General features: G+C 37.3%; 2 protein-coding genes, 1 long non-coding RNA gene and 9 other non-coding genes across 13 annotated transcripts in view; 2 read left to right on the top strand and 10 right to left on the bottom strand.

Annotated features, from left to right (window-relative positions):
* Window positions 1-14,639, top strand: part of LOC124862972 (plexin domain-containing protein 1-like) — a 34,936-nt gene extending 20,297 nt beyond the window's left edge. The window contains exons 4-14 of the mRNA XM_047357192.1: window positions 11,892-11,961; window positions 12,095-12,217; window positions 12,288-12,406; window positions 12,506-12,605; window positions 13,147-13,242; window positions 13,347-13,428; window positions 13,508-13,568; window positions 13,649-13,766; window positions 13,871-13,897; window positions 13,976-14,133; window positions 14,228-14,639. Of these exons, the coding sequence (XP_047213148.1) occupies window positions 11,892-11,961; window positions 12,095-12,217; window positions 12,288-12,406; window positions 12,506-12,605; window positions 13,147-13,242; window positions 13,347-13,428; window positions 13,508-13,568; window positions 13,649-13,766; window positions 13,871-13,897; window positions 13,976-14,133; window positions 14,228-14,341 (1,068 nt within the window). The 3' untranslated portion in view covers window positions 14,342-14,639. The remainder of the gene's footprint in view (window positions 1-11,891; window positions 11,962-12,094; window positions 12,218-12,287; window positions 12,407-12,505; window positions 12,606-13,146; window positions 13,243-13,346; window positions 13,429-13,507; window positions 13,569-13,648; window positions 13,767-13,870; window positions 13,898-13,975; window positions 14,134-14,227) is intronic.
* On the bottom strand, window positions 93-164 carry trnac-gca. Its single transcript has one exon. It is a non-coding gene; the product is annotated as a tRNA-Cys (tRNA).
* trnac-gca lies at window positions 1,944-2,015 on the bottom strand. The gene has a single exon. It is a non-coding gene; the product is annotated as a tRNA-Cys (tRNA).
* trnac-gca lies at window positions 2,870-2,941 on the bottom strand. The gene has a single exon. It is a non-coding gene; the product is annotated as a tRNA-Cys (tRNA).
* trnac-gca lies at window positions 4,722-4,793 on the bottom strand. Its single transcript has one exon. It is a non-coding gene; the product is annotated as a tRNA-Cys (tRNA).
* On the bottom strand, window positions 6,573-6,644 carry trnac-gca. The gene has a single exon. It is a non-coding gene; the product is annotated as a tRNA-Cys (tRNA).
* Window positions 7,499-7,570, bottom strand: trnac-gca. The gene has a single exon. It is a non-coding gene; the product is annotated as a tRNA-Cys (tRNA).
* trnac-gca lies at window positions 9,350-9,421 on the bottom strand. The gene has a single exon. It is a non-coding gene; the product is annotated as a tRNA-Cys (tRNA).
* Window positions 10,277-10,348, bottom strand: trnac-gca. The gene has a single exon. It is a non-coding gene; the product is annotated as a tRNA-Cys (tRNA).
* Window positions 11,203-11,274, bottom strand: trnac-gca. Its single transcript has one exon. It is a non-coding gene; the product is annotated as a tRNA-Cys (tRNA).
* Window positions 14,224-17,675, bottom strand: LOC124862974. Of its 2 annotated transcripts, XR_007037045.1 has the most exons (4): window positions 17,493-17,675; window positions 17,299-17,385; window positions 15,212-15,346; window positions 14,224-14,337 (listed from the first exon to the last, which is right to left on the bottom strand). It is a non-coding gene; the product is annotated as an uncharacterized LOC124862974 (long non-coding RNA). The 2 variants fall into 2 exon arrangements; XR_007037044.1 differs by lacking the exons at window positions 17,299-17,385; window positions 17,493-17,675 and adding an exon at window positions 17,067-17,215.
* Window positions 16,291-18,468, top strand: part of LOC124862973 (LIM and SH3 domain protein 1-like) — a 41,825-nt gene continuing 39,647 nt past the window's right edge. Inside the window, exon 1 of the mRNA XM_047357193.1 lies at window positions 16,291-16,616. Coding sequence (XP_047213149.1) covers window positions 16,548-16,616 — 69 coding nt within the window. The 5' untranslated portion in view covers window positions 16,291-16,547. The remainder of the gene's footprint in view (window positions 16,617-18,468) is intronic.

Below are 18,468 nucleotides of genomic sequence, written 5' to 3' on the forward strand. Positions count from 1 at the left end.
TTCAAGGCAGAGGACCTACAGAGACAGATAATTCAGCATGTTTGTTATTGAAAGTGCTCTATAAGGAACTTAGTAACATATTTAAATGTTGCAGGGGGCACCCAGAATTGAACTGGGGACCTCTTGATCTGCAGTCAAATGCTCTACCACTGAGCTACACCCCCATGTGCTGTTTGTTCTGCTAGCATACAATACAATGAGGACTATGGATATTTATTGTAGAGACAACACATTTCTCCTCACATAATATTTAACAGATATATGTTGGAAACAATATCTTTTGTCACCTCAAGTGTTGTCTAGACTAATATCCCTTTTTGATGCTTTTCCTTGATTGTAGCTTCAACAGTCCTGTGGAAATACACTTAGTGACCAAAAACATAGAAGACATAGAAACTCTTCTGACAGCATCCTGCCTGCATCACTGAGTATTTCATGGCTAAATTTGTTCATTTTTAAGACATGGACATTTGATTATTTATCTCATTTACGTTTGTTTTCAAAGAAAATTAGACATTATGTGAAAAACAAACTCAGGAGTTGATCTCCTTACAGAAAACTGAAACATGCTTTCAGCAGTCCATGTTTTAACCCTCCTTAGTCCTTAAATATATATAATTGCCTAACTTTGGCTGTACATATGTAAATTGCAGGGGATTTGCCTGTTTTTTATAGTTTTTCATCTGGTTTTAAAACAAATAGCCCAACATGTGTCCCTTTGACATTTTTCTTCCAATTACTCCAAATAAATTGCATTTTTTAACTGACTATGATTGCATTTAATGCATCTTTTTAATATGTCATTCATCAGATGGTGTAAAAATTCAACTTTTTCACATCTTTACGCATACAGGTGAATTTGATGTGAACCACTGCTGGGTCCACTTTATAAAACCCTTCAAGTGAAACAACAAGTAGTCTGTCTCTTCAAGGCAGAGGACCTACAGAGACAGATAATTCAGCATGTTTGTTATTGAAAGTGCTCTATAATCAAACTTAGTAACATATTTAAATGTTGCAGGGGGCACCCAGAATTAACTGGGGACCTCTTGATCTGCAGTCAAATGCTCTACCACTGAGCTACACCCCCATGTGCTGTTTGTTCTGCTAGCATACAATACAATGAGGACTATGGATATTTATTGTAGAGACAACACATTTCTCCTCCCATAATATTTAACAGATATATGTTGGAAACAATATTTTTTGTCACCTCAAGTGTTGTCTAGACTAATTGCCCTTTTTCATGCTTTTCCTTGATTGTAGCTTCAACAATCCTGTGGAAATACACTTAGTGACCAAAAACATAGAAGACATAGAAACTCTTCTGACGGCATCCTGCCTGCATCACTGAGTCTTTCATGGCTAAATTTGTTCATTTTTAAGACATGGACATTTGATTATTTATCTCATTTACGTTTGTTTTCAAAGAAAATTAGACATTATGTGAAAAACAAACTCAGGAGTTGTTGTCCTTACAGAAAACTGAAACATGCTTTCAGCAGTCCATGTTTTAACCCTCCTTGGTCCTTAAATATATATATTTGCCTAACTTTGGCTGTACATATGTAAATTGCAGGGGATTTGCCTGTTTTTTATAGTTTTTCATGTGGTTTTAAAACAAATAGCCCAACATGTGTCCCTTTGGCATTTGTCTTCCAATACTCCCATTAAATTGCATTTTTTAACTGAATATGATTGCATTTAATCCATTTTTTTCATATGTCATTCATCAGATGGTGTACAAATTCAACTTTTTCACATCTTTGCACATACAGGTGACTTCGATGTGAACCACTGCTGGGTCCAATTTATAAAACCCTTCAAGTGAAACAACAAGTAGTCTGTCTCTTCAAGGCAGAGGACCTACAGAGACAGATAATTCAGCATGTTTGTTATTGAAAGTGCTCTATAAGGAAATTAGTAACATATTTAAATTTTGCAGGGGGCACCCAGAATTGAACTGGGGACCTCTTGATCTGCAGTCAAATGCTCTACCACTGAGCTACACCCCCATGTGCTGTTTGTTCTGCTAGCATACAATACAATGAGGACTATGGATATTTATTGTAGAGACAACACATTTCTCCTCACATAATATTTAACAGATATATGTTGGAAACAATATTTTTTGTCACCTCAAGTGTTGTCTAGACTAATATCCCTTTTTGATGCTTTTCCTTGATTGTAGCTTCAACAATCCTGTGGAAATACACTTAGTGACCAAAAACATAGAAGACATAGAAACTCTTCTGACGGCATCCTGCCTGCATCACTGAGTCTTTCATGGCTAAATTTGTTCATTTTTAAGACATGGACATTTGATTATTTATCTCATTTACGTTTGTTTTCAAAGAAAATTAGACATTATGTGAAAAACAAACTCAGGAGTTGTTGTCCTTACAGAAAACTGAAACATGCTTTCAGCAGTCCATGTTTTAACCCTCCTTGGTCCTTAAATATATATAATTGCCTAACTTTGGCTGTACATATGTAAATTGCAGGGGATTTGCCTGTTTTTTATAGTTTTTCATGTGGTTTTAAAACAAATAGCCCAACATGTGTCCCTTTGGCATTTTTCCTCCAATTACTCCAAATAAATTGCATTTTTTAACTGACTATGATTGCATTTAATGCATCTTTTTCATATGTCATTCATCAGATGGTGTAAAAATTCAACTTTTTCACATCTTTGCGCATACAGGTGAATTTGATGTGTACCATTGCTGGGTCCAATTTATAAAACCCTTCAAGTGAAACAACAAGTAGTCTGTCTCTTCAAGGCAGAGGACCTACAGAGACAGATAATTCAGCATGTTTGTTATTGAAAGTGCTCTATAAGGAACTTAGTAACATATTTAAATGTTGCAGGGGGCACCCAGAATTGAACTGGGGACCTCTTGATCTGCAGTCAAATGCTCTACCACTGAGCTACACCCCCATGTGCTGTTTGTTCTGCTAGCATACAATACAATGAGGACTATGGATATTTATTGTAGAGACAACACATTTCTCCTCACATAATATTTAACAGATATATGTTGGAAACAATATCTTTTGTCACCTCAAGTGTTGTCTAGACTAATATCCCTTTTTGATGCTTTTCCTTGATTGTAGCTTCAACAGTCCTGTGGAAATACACTTAGTGACCAAAAACATAGAAGACATAGAAACTCTTCTGACAGCATCCTGCCTGCATCACTGAGTATTTCATGGCTAAATTTGTTCATTTTTAAGACATGGACATTTGATTATTTATCTCATTTACGTTTGTTTTCAAAGAAAATTAGACATTATGTGAAAAACAAACTCAGGAGTTGATCTCCTTACAGAAAACTGAAACATGCTTTCAGCAGTCCATGTTTTAACCCTCCTTAGTCCTTAAATATATATAATTGCCTAACTTTGGCTGTACATATGTAAATTGCAGGGGATTTGCCTGTTTTTTATAGTTTTTCATCTGGTTTTAAAACAAATAGCCCAACATGTGTCCCTTTGACATTTTTCTTCCAATTACTCCAAATAAATTGCATTTTTTAACTGACTATGATTGCATTTAATGCATCTTTTTAATATGTCATTCATCAGATGGTGTAAAAATTCAACTTTTTCACATCTTTACGCATACAGGTGAATTTGATGTGAACCACTGCTGGGTCCACTTTATAAAACCCTTCAAGTGAAACAACAAGTAGTCTGTCTCTTCAAGGCAGAGGACCTACAGAGACAGATAATTCAGCATGTTTGTTATTGAAAGTGCTCTATAATCAAACTTAGTAACATATTTAAATGTTGCAGGGGGCACCCAGAATTAACTGGGGACCTCTTGATCTGCAGTCAAATGCTCTACCACTGAGCTACACCCCCATGTGCTGTTTGTTCTGCTAGCATACAATACAATGAGGACTATGGATATTTATTGTAGAGACAACACATTTCTCCTCCCATAATATTTAACAGATATATGTTGGAAACAATATTTTTTGTCACCTCAAGTGTTGTCTAGACTAATTGCCCTTTTTCATGCTTTTCCTTGATTGTAGCTTCAACAATCCTGTGGAAATACACTTAGTGACCAAAAACATAGAAGACATAGAAACTCTTCTGACAGCATCCTGCCTACATCACTGAGTCTTTCATGGCTAAATTTGTTCATTTTTAAGACATGGACATTTGATTATTTATCTCATTTACTTTAGTTTTCAAAGAAAATTAGACATTATGTGAAAAACAAACTCAGGAACTGTTGTCCTTACAGAAAACTGAAACATGCTTTCAGCAGTCCATGTTTTAACCCTCCTTGGTCCTTAAATATATATATTTGCCTAACTTTGGCTGTACATATGTAAATTGCAGGGGATTTGCCTGTTTTTTATAGATTTTCATGTGGTTTTAAAACAAATAGCCCAACATGTGTCCCTTTGGCATTTTTCCTCCAATTACTCCAAATAAATTGCATTTTTTAACTGACTATGATTGCATTTAATGCATCTTTTTCATATGTCATTCATCAGATGGTGTAAAAATTCAACTTTTTCACATCTTTGCGCATACAGGTGAATTTGATGTGTACCATTGCTGGGTCCAATTTATAAAACCCTTCAAGTGAAACAACAAGTAGTCTGTCTCTTCAAGGCAGAGGACCTACAGAGACAGATAATTCAGCATGTTTGTTATTGAAAGTGCTCTATAAGGAACTTAGTAACATATTTAAATGTTGCAGGGGGCACCCAGAATTGAACTGGGGACCTCTTGATCTGCAGTCAAATGCTCTACCACTGAGCTACACCCCCATGTGCTGTTTGTTCTGCTAGCATACAATACAATGAGGACTATGGATATTTATTGTAGAGACAACACATTTCTCCTCACATAATATTTAACAGATATATGTTGGAAACAATATCTTTTGTCACCTCAAGTGTTGTCTAGACTAATATCCCTTTTTGATGCTTTTCCTTGATTGTAGCTTCAACAGTCCTGTGGAAATACACTTAGTGACCAAAAACATAGAAGACATAGAAACTCTTCTGACAGCATCCTGCCTGCATCACTGAGTATTTCATGGCTAAATTTGTTCATTTTTAAGACATGGACATTTGATTATTTATCTCATTTACGTTTGTTTTCAAAGAAAATTAGACATTATGTGAAAAACAAACTCAGGAGTTGATCTCCTTACAGAAAACTGAAACATGCTTTCAGCAGTCCATGTTTTAACCCTCCTTAGTCCTTAAATATATATAATTGCCTAACTTTGGCTGTACATATGTAAATTGCAGGGGATTTGCCTGTTTTTTATAGTTTTTCATCTGGTTTTAAAACAAATAGCCCAACATGTGTCCCTTTGACATTTTTCTTCCAATTACTCCAAATAAATTGCATTTTTTAACTGACTATGATTGCATTTAATGCATCTTTTTAATATGTCATTCATCAGATGGTGTAAAAATTCAACTTTTTCACATCTTTACGCATACAGGTGAATTTGATGTGAACCACTGCTGGGTCCACTTTATAAAACCCTTCAAGTGAAACAACAAGTAGTCTGTCTCTTCAAGGCAGAGGACCTACAGAGACAGATAATTCAGCATGTTTGTTATTGAAAGTGCTCTATAATCAAACTTAGTAACATATTTAAATGTTGCAGGGGGCACCCAGAATTAACTGGGGACCTCTTGATCTGCAGTCAAATGCTCTACCACTGAGCTACACCCCCATGTGCTGTTTGTTCTGCTAGCATACAATACAATGAGGACTATGGATATTTATTGTAGAGACAACACATTTCTCCTCCCATAATATTTAACAGATATATGTTGGAAACAATATTTTTTGTCACCTCAAGTGTTGTCTAGACTAATTGCCCTTTTTCATGCTTTTCCTTGATTGTAGCTTCAACAATCCTGTGGAAATACACTTAGTGACCAAAAACATAGAAGACATAGAAACTCTTCTGACGGCATCCTGCCTGCATCACTGAGTCTTTCATGGCTAAATTTGTTCATTTTTAAGACATGGACATTTGATTATTTATCTCATTTACGTTTGTTTTCAAAGAAAATTAGACATTATGTGAAAAACAAACTCAGGAGTTGTTGTCCTTACAGAAAACTGAAACATGCTTTCAGCAGTCCATGTTTTAACCCTCCTTGGTCCTTAAATATATATATTTGCCTAACTTTGGCTGTACATATGTAAATTGCAGGGGATTTGCCTGTTTTTTATAGTTTTTCATGTGGTTTTAAAACAAATAGCCCAACATGTGTCCCTTTGGCATTTGTCTTCCAATACTCCCATTAAATTGCATTTTTTAACTGAATATGATTGCATTTAATCCATTTTTTTCATATGTCATTCATCAGATGGTGTACAAATTCAACTTTTTCACATCTTTGCACATACAGGTGACTTCGATGTGAACCACTGCTGGGTCCAATTTATAAAACCCTTCAAGTGAAACAACAAGTAGTCTGTCTCTTCAAGGCAGAGGACCTACAGAGACAGATAATTCAGCATGTTTGTTATTGAAAGTGCTCTATAAGGAAATTAGTAACATATTTAAATTTTGCAGGGGGCACCCAGAATTGAACTGGGGACCTCTTGATCTGCAGTCAAATGCTCTACCACTGAGCTACACCCCCATGTGCTGTTTGTTCTGCTAGCATACAATACAATGAGGACTATGGATATTTATTGTAGAGACAACACATTTCTCCTCACATAATATTTAACAGATATATGTTGGAAACAATATTTTTTGTCACCTCAAGTGTTGTCTAGACTAATATCCCTTTTTGATGCTTTTCCTTGATTGTAGCTTCAACAATCCTGTGGAAATACACTTAGTGACCAAAAACATAGAAGACATAGAAACTCTTCTGACGGCATCCTGCCTGCATCACTGAGTCTTTCATGGCTAAATTTGTTCATTTTTAAGACATGGACATTTGATTATTTATCTCATTTACGTTTGTTTTCAAAGAAAATTAGACATTATGTGAAAAACAAACTCAGGAGTTGTTGTCCTTACAGAAAACTGAAACATGCTTTCAGCAGTCCATGTTTTAACCCTCCTTGGTCCTTAAATATATATAATTGCCTAACTTTGGCTGTACATATGTAAATTGCAGGGGATTTGCCTGTTTTTTATAGTTTTTCATGTGGTTTTAAAACAAATAGCCCAACATGTGTCCCTTTGGCATTTTTCCTCCAATTACTCCAAATAAATTGCATTTTTTAACTGACTATGATTGCATTTAATGCATCTTTTTCATATGTCATTCATCAGATGGTGTAAAAATTCAACTTTTTCACATCTTTGCGCATACAGGTGAATTTGATGTGTACCATTGCTGGGTCCAATTTATAAAACCCTTCAAGTGAAACAACAAGTAGTCTGTCTCTTCAAGGCAGAGGACCTACAGAGACAGATAATTCAGCATGTTTGTTATTGAAAGTGCTCTATAAGGAACTTAGTAACATATTTAAATGTTGCAGGGGGCACCCAGAATTGAACTGGGGACCTCTTGATCTGCAGTCAAATGCTCTACCACTGAGCTACACCCCCATGTGCTGTTTGTTCTGCTAGCATACAATACAATGAGGACTATGGATATTTATTGTAGAGACAACACATTTCTCCTCACATAATATTTAACAGATATATGTTGGAAACAATATCTTTTGTCACCTCAAGTGTTGTCTAGACTAATATCCCTTTTTGATGCTTTTCCTTGATTGTAGCTTCAACAGTCCTGTGGAAATACACTTAGTGACCAAAAACATAGAAGACATAGAAACTCTTCTGACAGCATCCTGCCTGCATCACTGAGTATTTCATGGCTAAATTTGTTCATTTTTAAGACATGGACATTTGATTATTTATCTCATTTACGTTTGTTTTCAAAGAAAATTAGACATTATGTGAAAAACAAACTCAGGAGTTGATCTCCTTACAGAAAACTGAAACATGCTTTCAGCAGTCCATGTTTTAACCCTCCTTAGTCCTTAAATATATATAATTGCCTAACTTTGGCTGTACATATGTAAATTGCAGGGGATTTGCCTGTTTTTTATAGTTTTTCATCTGGTTTTAAAACAAATAGCCCAACATGTGTCCCTTTGACATTTTTCTTCCAATTACTCCAAATAAATTGCATTTTTTAACTGACTATGATTGCATTTAATGCATCTTTTTAATATGTCATTCATCAGATGGTGTAAAAATTCAACTTTTTCACATCTTTACGCATACAGGTGAATTTGATGTGAACCACTGCTGGGTCCACTTTATAAAACCCTTCAAGTGAAACAACAAGTAGTCTGTCTCTTCAAGGCAGAGGACCTACAGAGACAGATAATTCAGCATGTTTGTTATTGAAAGTGCTCTATAATCAAACTTAGTAACATATTTAAATGTTGCAGGGGGCACCCAGAATTAACTGGGGACCTCTTGATCTGCAGTCAAATGCTCTACCACTGAGCTACACCCCCATGTGCTGTTTGTTCTGCTAGCATACAATACAATGAGGACTATGGATATTTATTGTAGAGACAACACATTTCTCCTCCCATAATATTTAACAGATATATGTTGGAAACAATATTTTTTGTCACCTCAAGTGTTGTCTAGACTAATTGCCCTTTTTCATGCTTTTCCTTGATTGTAGCTTCAACAATCCTGTGGAAATACACTTAGTGACCAAAAACATAGAAGACATAGAAACTCTTCTGACGGCATCCTGCCTGCATCACTGAGTCTTTCATGGCTAAATTTGTTCATTTTTAAGACATGGACATTTGATTATTTATCTCATTTACGTTTGTTTTCAAAGAAAATTAGACATTATGTGAAAAACAAACTCAGGAGTTGTTGTCCTTACAGAAAACTGAAACATGCTTTCAGCAGTCCATGTTTTAACCCTCCTTGGTCCTTAAATATATATATTTGCCTAACTTTGGCTGTACATATGTAAATTGCAGGGGATTTGCCTGTTTTTTATAGTTTTTCATGTGGTTTTAAAACAAATAGCCCAACATGTGTCCCTTTGGCATTTGTCTTCCAATACTCCCATTAAATTGCATTTTTTAACTGAATATGATTGCATTTAATCCATTTTTTTCATATGTCATTCATCAGATGGTGTACAAATTCAACTTTTTCACATCTTTGCACATACAGGTGACTTCGATGTGAACCACTGCTGGGTCCAATTTATAAAACCCTTCAAGTGAAACAACAAGTAGTCTGTCTCTTCAAGGCAGAGGACCTACAGAGACAGATAATTCAGCATGTTTGTTATTGAAAGTGCTCTATAAGGAAATTAGTAACATATTTAAATTTTGCAGGGGGCACCCAGAATTGAACTGGGGACCTCTTGATCTGCAGTCAAATGCTCTACCACTGAGCTACACCCCCATGTGCTGTTTGTTCTGCTAGCATACAATACAATGAGGACTATGGATATTTATTGTAGAGACAACACATTTCTCCTCACATAATATTTAACAGATATATGTTGGAAACAATATTTTTTGTCACCTCAAGTGTTGTCTAGACTAATATCCCTTTTTGATGCTTTTCCTTGATTGTAGCTTCAACAATCCTGTGGAAATACACTTAGTGACCAAAAACATAGAAGACATAGAAACTCTTCTGACGGCATCCTGCCTGCATCACTGAGTCTTTCATGGCTAAATTTGTTCATTTTTAAGACATGGACATTTGATTATTTATCTCATTTACGTTTGTTTTCAAAGAAAATTAGACATTATGTGAAAAACAAACTCAGGAGTTGTTGTCCTTACAGAAAACTGAAACATGCTTTCAGCAGTCCATGTTTTAACCCTCCTTGGTCCTTAAATATATATAATTGCCTAACTTTGGCTGTACATATGTAAATTGCAGGGGATTTGCCTGTTTTTTATAGTTTTTCATGTGGTTTTAAAACAAATAGCCCAACATGTGTCCCTTTGGCATTTTTCCTCCAATTACTCCCATTAAATTGCATTTTTTAACTGAATATGATTGCATTTAATGCATCTTTTTAATATGTCATTCATCAGATGGTGTACAAATTCAACTTTTTCACATCTTTGCGCATACAGGTGACTTCAATGTGAACCACTGCTGGGTCCAATTTATAAAACCCTTCAGGTGAAACAACAAGTAGTCTGTCTCTTCAAGGCAGAGGACCTACAGAGACAGATAATTCAGCATGTTTGTTATTGAAAGTGCTCTATAATCAAACTTAGTAACATATTTAAATGTTGCAGGGGGCACCCAGAATTGAACTGGGGACCTCTTGATCTGCAGTCAAATGCTCTACCACTGAGCTACACCCCCATGTGCTGTTTGTTCTGCTAGCATACAATACAATGAGGACTATGGATATTTATTGTAGAGACAACACATTTCTCCTCACATAATATTTAACAGGTATATGTTGGAAACAATATTTTTTGTCACCTCAAGTGTTGTCTAGACTAATTGCCCTTTTTCATGCTTTTCCTTGATTGTAGCTTCAACAATCCTGTGGAAATACACTTAGTGACCAAAAACATAGAAGACATAGAAACTCTTCTGACGGCATCCTGCCTGCATCACTGAGTCTTTCATGGCTAAATTTGTTCATTTTTAAGACATGGACATTTTATTATTTATCTCATTTACGTTTGTTTTCAAAGAAAATTAGACATTATGTGAAAAACAAACTCAGGAATTGTTGTCCTTACAGAAAACTGAAACATGCTTTCAGCAGTCCATGTTTTAACCCTCCTTGGTCCTTAAATATATATATTTGCCTAACTTTGGCTGTACATATGTAAATTGCAGGGGATTTGCCTGTTTTTTATAGTTTTTCATGTGGTTTTAAAACAAATAGCCCAACATGTGTCCCTTTGGCATTTTTCCTCCAATTACTCCCATTAAATTGCACTTTTTAACTGAATATGATTGCATTTAATGCATCTTTTTCACATGTCATGCATCGGATAGGGTAAAAATTCAACTTTTTCACATCTTTGCGCATACAGGTGAAATTGATGTGAACCACTGCTGGGTCCATTTTATAAAACCCTTCAAGTGAAACAACAAGTAGTCTATCTCTTCAAGGCAGAGGACCTACAGAGACAGATAATTCAGCATGTTTGTTATTGAAAGTGCTCTATAAGGAACTTAGTAACATATTTAAATGTTGCAGGGGGCACCCAGAATTGAACTGGGGACCTCTTGATCTGCAGTCAAATGCTCTACCACTGAGCTACACCCCCATGTGCTGTTTGTTCTGCTAGCATACAATACAATGAGGACTATGGATATTTATTGTAGAGACAACATTGTAGATATATATTTGTCTATCTTTGGCTGTACATATGTAAATTGCAATATACTGCCTGGTTTTTATAGTTTTTCATCTTGTTTTAAACCAAATATCCCAACATGTGTCCCTCTGGCATTTTTGTGGGCTTAAAGCATGTCAAGCTGTGCTTGTGTGAACTATAGTCTGTCTCTTGAAGGAAGAGGAATATCAAAACAAATAATTCGGCATGGTTGTTACTGAAACTGCTCCATTGAGAACTTACCAATATATTTAAATGTTGTAGGGAACACCCAGATTTTAACTGGGGACCTCTTGATCTGCAATCAAAGGCTCTACCACTGACCTCTATCCCATATATAGAAAGGTCCTACCTGTACGTCTTCTAGTTAGCGGACCAACTGTTATGCCATATGCTTTTACACTAGATTTGTCATTTTTGCCTATTTTTTAACTTGAGAACAGTTCTTCAATATGTTTCTTATACTATTTTCCTCTAAAATACCATTTCTCTGACTGTTTTTTTTTTGTCCTTCTCGATGTATCATTTTATGTCTCATCTGTTTGCAGAGAGTTGCCCTGTCTTTTGACTTTCCTTTTTATGGACATTACCTGAAGCAGATTACCATTGCAACAGGAGGTACAACTTCAGTAAACTAACAGATGCTCAAGTAACCTTTCCTCCTCTCCTGCATATGCTCAGAGAGGGCCTCTTTACATTTGAACAAGTCATACTCAAGATTTACATATTCTTCCATCTGGTCTTTTGTCAGGATTCATCTTCACCGGGGATGTTACTCACCGTATGCTGACCACCACACAGTACATTGCCCCTCTGATGGCTAATTTTGACCCCAGCCACTCTAAAGATTCCACCGTTCAGTACCTGGATAATGGTAAAACACCATCTCACATGTTAACACCTAGATTTCGCCCAGATGTTTAAGACTAATCATTTTTTTGTAGGAGAAGTGTTTGTGGTCCAGTGGGAGCGCGTCAGACTTCCAGGCAAAGAGTCGGAAGGAGCCTTTACGTTTCAGGCTGCTCTTTATAAGACAGGAAGAATCACATTCAGCTACAGAGACGTGAGGCACATCTGTCATCTCTGCTCTTAAAAATCTAATTTCATTATTCTCCACCGTACCTTTATACCCAGCCTTGATATCCCGTTGTCTGCTCAACAGATCCCTTTGTCACTAGACGAGATCGGATCAGCCGAACATCCAGTTAAGGCCGGCTTGTCAGATGCCTTTTTGGTCATGTCACCCACTTCTCAATCACCAGGTCAATAACAATTGTTTATTATAAATGCAGCACCCTCCACAATTATTGGCACTCCTGGTTAGGATGTGTAAAAAAATGACAAATTATGCTTTTGTTAAAGTACCATGATCTCTAATTGAAATAATCAGTGGGATTTTTTGGCATTCCTAGTAGCTCCTATGACATTAATATAACTGAAGCTTGGAGATGCGCTGACCCAGCCATCTAGACATCAAAATTAGGCTTTTGTCATGATGAAGACATACTCAGTTCTTATTCAACTGTCAGTGGTCATAATATTATGCCTGTTGGATGTATTTTCCTTTTTTCATACTAAACAACTGTTCTCAAAGTAAAGAAAATTTGGTTTTCTTCTATGTTTTGTGGATCTACACTACCAGTCAACAGTTTGGACATACTTTCTCATTCAACTGAATAAGTAACTGTAGAAACCTTAGACTGGTAGTGTATTTTGAGGGGTTTTACAAATATTTACAAGGGTTGTCAATAAATGTGAAGAGCACTGTAATTAACTGCCACTATACTTATTTCTCTCCTTCAGATGGAGCTCAGCAAACAATCTATGAGTACCATCGAGTTGAGATCAGCATGACAAAGATAACCAACTTATCTGCTGTAGAGCTCACACCACTACCCAGTCAGTGAAATCTCTCACTTTTCAATGCCGTTCAGTATCTTAATATCAGGTTTAAAACAATGAAATATCTATTTGTTGTCTATGTGTTTGTCTTCCCTTTTCAGCCTGCCTCCAGCATGACAGCTGTGAATACTGCCTCTCCTCCAACCGAACCTCTGGTTGCAGTTGGTGTAACGTTCTCCAGAGGTGAGCAGCTCATTCTTCAGGCCCAAACTACAACTCTGATAAAATATCCCCTTTGCTCTATACAAATGTTGTGTTTCAGGTGCTCGGATGGCATGGACCGACACAGGCAAGAATGGTTGGATTATTCCTGTTCGGAGGAGGTATATCCAGATCAGATGTTTACGTTGGTTTCACTGGGTTTTGAAGTATCGCACAACTTTATTGTGCTGTGTGTGAACAGAGCAAAGACGCAACTTGTGATGATTACTTCAGGGAGGACGGTTTCACGGGTTCCTCCGTTGCACCAGAGACAGAGCACATGACACCTTTGACTCCAGAACAAAGAGGCTGTAAAAGTGGTAATCTTTCCCATATCTTGTGCAGAATTTGATTTTTGGTAATCATAATTATTTAACAATTGCGGAGCAGAACTGAAGAGCTTAAACCCACTCATTTCTTCCAGATGATCAGATTTTCATGTCGGGCAGCGGTGAGTCACAAATAAAAGTTATTATCTACTAACTGTCATTTTGGATTTAAAAAAAAGGTATGTTAATCTTGGCTGCAGATGTGAAAACAGAGTCTTCAACCAAGAGTAAAGGATTATCTCACACTGGCATCATAGCTGGTATTGCAACTGCTCTATTTTTACTCTTGGCTTTGATACTTGTTGCCGTTTACATCCACTGCTATCCCACCGGCTCATCACCGCTTTGCCTCATCCAGGTACACTGCCTGCACCAAGGATATGATTTAAACAAACTCTGGCATACATGTTGTACTTGTTGTATCATGTTTTCTATCAATGAATGTCCTACAGAGACGCAAAAGCTACTGGCCATCCATGAAGTTCCAACAGCAGCTACCAGGATACACAGAGGTGGAGGGAGAAGGTCATGAAAAATACAGCATTGTTGAAGCTGGACCATGCTGAAATCAGAAAACAAAGTGCTCTCATGCCTAAAATCTGTGCACACAGATACTTTTTACAATAAAGTTTTACTATGAAACACTGTGATATGTTAGTTTCCACAACCGAAAAACATTTATGATATTTTGGAACAGTGTTGCTGAGTTTTATACGACATTTAGTAACAATTAGCCAACATTTTCACACTGATCAGTTTCAAATAAAAGGTACTGCCCGAAAATATGTATACCTATGCCAGCAGTCTTATAAATTTAAGTGTGCTCCTCTTTCACCGATCCAATAAAGAACTGGGAAAAGTGAAGTTTTAGTGTCTTGTGCTTTTAATTGAGTGGTCTGTTTGGTGCAAGAATTTCTGAATACTGTAGTACAGCATAGTGTCCGCGTACAATTTCTCCACATTATTTACAACCACGAACTTTGGTGCAGATATTTTGTCATAGACTGACACAATGTTGCCCATAATTGTGAAGTGGAAGAAAAGTGATACATGGTTTTCATTTTTTTATTTATTTTCTTTTACAAATAATGGTCTGGTAAGTGTGGTGTGCATTTGTTGAGGTCTGGTTTTGTTGGTGTGTTTTTTTTAACCACTGTAAATTCTGTCCTGTTTTGCTGTCTGATATTTTCCTATTAGAAGTGTTACATGTGATTATTTTATTTTTAATTCACTTGTTTAAGTTGTCTAGAAACTTTCAATTAATAGATTGTGACTGCCTGTGTCTCTGAGATATAAATATGATGTGATGGAGGTCTGTTTCTATTAGCAACTCTTCAAAATAGAAAAAAATATGAGAACAAACCAAGAAAGCAACGTGTTAACTTTCATTTCACTAGCAAGGACCATGCCACAAAGATATGAGATTAAAGGTTTACTTGAAGGAAGGGGTCAAGGGTTAGGTCATCTGGGGAGAGCGCCGGAAGGCTGGAGCGGAAGAGACTCAGCGTGGGGGTGCAGTCTTCAGAAAAATTGCTTTTTCCCAAGCCTACTTAGGACCCCCCAGATGGGACCTGCAATGAAAAGAAGAGAATAAGTAATGAGGAAGTAGGGAGGAGAGTGATGGGATGAAGGGGAGGTAGAGAGATGAGGGTGAAGGGATGAGGGGAAGGAAGACAGAGAAGGTGAGAAGGGGTTAAGGGTCAGAGAGGGTGGGTGATTGGGGTTGATATAATGTGACATACTGTGTGGTATAGGTGAAGTGGCTATAAGTAGACTGCGGGGTAATTAGAGGTGTGGTTTGGGCGTGACCCTGCTCCTGAACCTGAGTTAACATATTAACTTCATATGTCAGGTATTTGCTACAAGAAAATATCTACTCACAAAACTGATCAACAATTAAAGGGTTTAAAACAACTCAAACTGTTGCGAATCTCTACAACTTTTATCTTGCAACCATGTGAACAGGATGGTAAAATAGTATCTCCAAAGCTCACAGTCAGAGAACTGCAGCATTGAGTTGCATCGTGGGGTCTCCAAGTCCTTAGCCCTAAATTGTCCTTAGGTGTATTTGTTTTTTTCTGTGTTGACCGTGTGATTGTGACTGTCCAAGGTACAGAAAACGGATGGATAAATGAAACGTCAGTGATGAAAAGGTTTGTTATACCGTTTGCCAGCAGGTGTCGCCCTACACAATCGTTTCACCTGGACATGAAGTGAACGTGGCAGATGTGTAAAATGTGATTTAGGAGCACTGAATTGGTGGAGCCCCAAAATCTGCAATGTGACTGCATGGGTTCGCTATGCAAGAACAGATGGAGCTTGGATAGGACAGACAGGAGGTCCACAGGGCTCGATGAGATATCTCTGAATGCTGATTTGCACCCCTTTAAAACAGCTGTTTGAGTATTTGGTGGACATATTCAAATTATATAATCTCCCACTGAGTCTTGTGATGAGTAATTATTCATTCAATTGACATTTTAACTAATTGTACAACCCCCTCTTCCTCTCTGCGCGGACACGCGCATTGTAAGGAAGGAGGGCGTCGGGGGCGCGCTTTCCGTGTCTGATTAGTGGACTGACAGCCAGCTGTGCGACTACAACAACAATCCTCTGCTACATATAACTGGATTCTGGTTTTGGTCTGCCGCTAATCACAACTGTCCACTGTAGCTGGTGTTTTACAGCCAACACTCGACAGCACGCTGCCACTTTTGGCCCGTATCGTCGCCGGGTTGTCTGCTAACTAGCTAGAAGAGCGTTTCCTCCAACATGAATCCGTTGTGTGGCAGATGTAATCAAGTCGTTTACCCTACGGAAAAAGTGAACTGTCTGGATAAGGTAAGAGCTCGAAATCTCTTTGTTTTCCGTTCTTTTTACTCTGTAAAATATTCCAAACTGGCTCGTGTGGTTTTTGGACCCTAACTGAGCTTGTTTCTGCCTCGCTTAAAGCGAAGCCGTTCACACATTTTGGTGAATGAACTGAACAGAAGAGCCCAACAGGCGAACAGGTATGTCGACGTTAGCAAGCTAACAGCTAGCCAGCGTCTGGTGATGCGGTGGCATCCCCAACGTGGTCGAAAGGAGAAATAGTGCCCATCCAGGTTAATAATGTACTCTTTTCACACTGGTTTGGTGGTTTCGTTTGGATTAAGGTGTATATTTGCCCTCAAGCAAGGCTTTGTCGTGCTTCCCGATATCCGACCCTTGTCTGGGCCCGAAACGACAAACGCGCCACACTTAATCAAACAGGGCGTATTTATTCGTTAGTTAGTACGCTTTTAATCTCACCCAGGAGCTTCCTCAGGTGGGGGAATTTCCATTCAGTTTCCAAACGATACAGCACTTTAACCCCGACCGAACACGTTTGTTTCCGTGTCCTGAACTCCTCCCAGGTAGCGCGGATTGTCTCATTTTCACCGGCTAATCTCGAATTAGGGATTATTAGACGAGAAGGCTCGTTTAGATTCACCCAAAACACGCTGCTAATCTCTGAGGTGGTAATCGCATCAGTTTTACCCACCGTGACTGCGGAGGTCAGCCATTGGCAGTGCTGGCACAGCTAAGGGAAATGTTAATGGTGTCAATCTGGTTCCCGTTTCTTCTCAAACTACAAGAACATGTTTACACAAAGAAACTTGAATATTAAGTTTGATAAAGAGCGTTACAACTATTTAACTCTGCAAGCCATTGGAAGCATTCGTGCACAATGCTTACTGTACTCAGCTGGGTGGGGTCTCTCTGCTTTGAATATGACTTTCAGCAGCTCTACAGCAGGGATTGGTGATCAGGACTTCAACCGTCCTTTAACGGCAAATGTTCTGGTATCCATGCATGGAATCTGCAATCTTAAAAACAGACATTTTTCTTAAAATAAAACTTTACCCAACATTTAAAATAAGCTACACCAGACACATTTAGACATGCATTAGCCAGAGATTTTATCCAGATTTTTCCTGCATCAGTTCTGATTGGTGATTGGTGATTGACAGGTAAATTGCTGTTCCTTAAATTATTTAAATGCTAAGAACCCTTACGATTTTAAAAATCTGAAGTTTTAAGGCCACATGTTGAAACTAAGCGTTTTTTAAAGAAATAATTCCTTCTCAAAACTACTCCATCTATCAAAGAACCTACAGCACTTCTCTCTCTGTTACTGGCCTTGGAAAAGAAAATTGAGTGGGCAGGTCAGACCTCAGAGAATGCAGTAAATTGTTATTCTGTTAAAGCCTAATCAGCGCAACTCAACTTAAATTCAGTGTAAGTATTCTGCTAAAACCGGACATAAGAATGCCACTAATGTCAATCATGAAAGAATATTGCAGCATTTGTTTGTCAGCATGTAACTGACAGTGGGGTTTTTTATGGAGGTAAATTTGTCTCAATATTATTTAATCAAACAAAAAACTAATCTCAATCAAAAAAATTAATTGTGGTCAAAACTTTTGGAATATTCAATAAAAAAAAAACTAATCTCAATCAAAAAAATATTAAGTTGTGATCAAAACTTTCAGTTGTAACGATTTTTTTTTTTTTTTCCAAAACTGTACAGTAAAATATTAAATATTTATTCTTTTACATAAAACATGAATGTGAAAGTTGTAAAAATGTAATTAATATAAATGGTTCTATAGGTTAATTTTCTGTTTTCCTCTTATTTTCTCAACCGTTGCCAGGATCGGGTCCTTTCTGT

This window comes from Girardinichthys multiradiatus, chromosome X (genome assembly GCF_021462225.1).
Source record: "Girardinichthys multiradiatus isolate DD_20200921_A chromosome X, DD_fGirMul_XY1, whole genome shotgun sequence".
NCBI lineage: Eukaryota > Metazoa > Chordata > Actinopteri > Cyprinodontiformes > Goodeidae > Girardinichthys > Girardinichthys multiradiatus.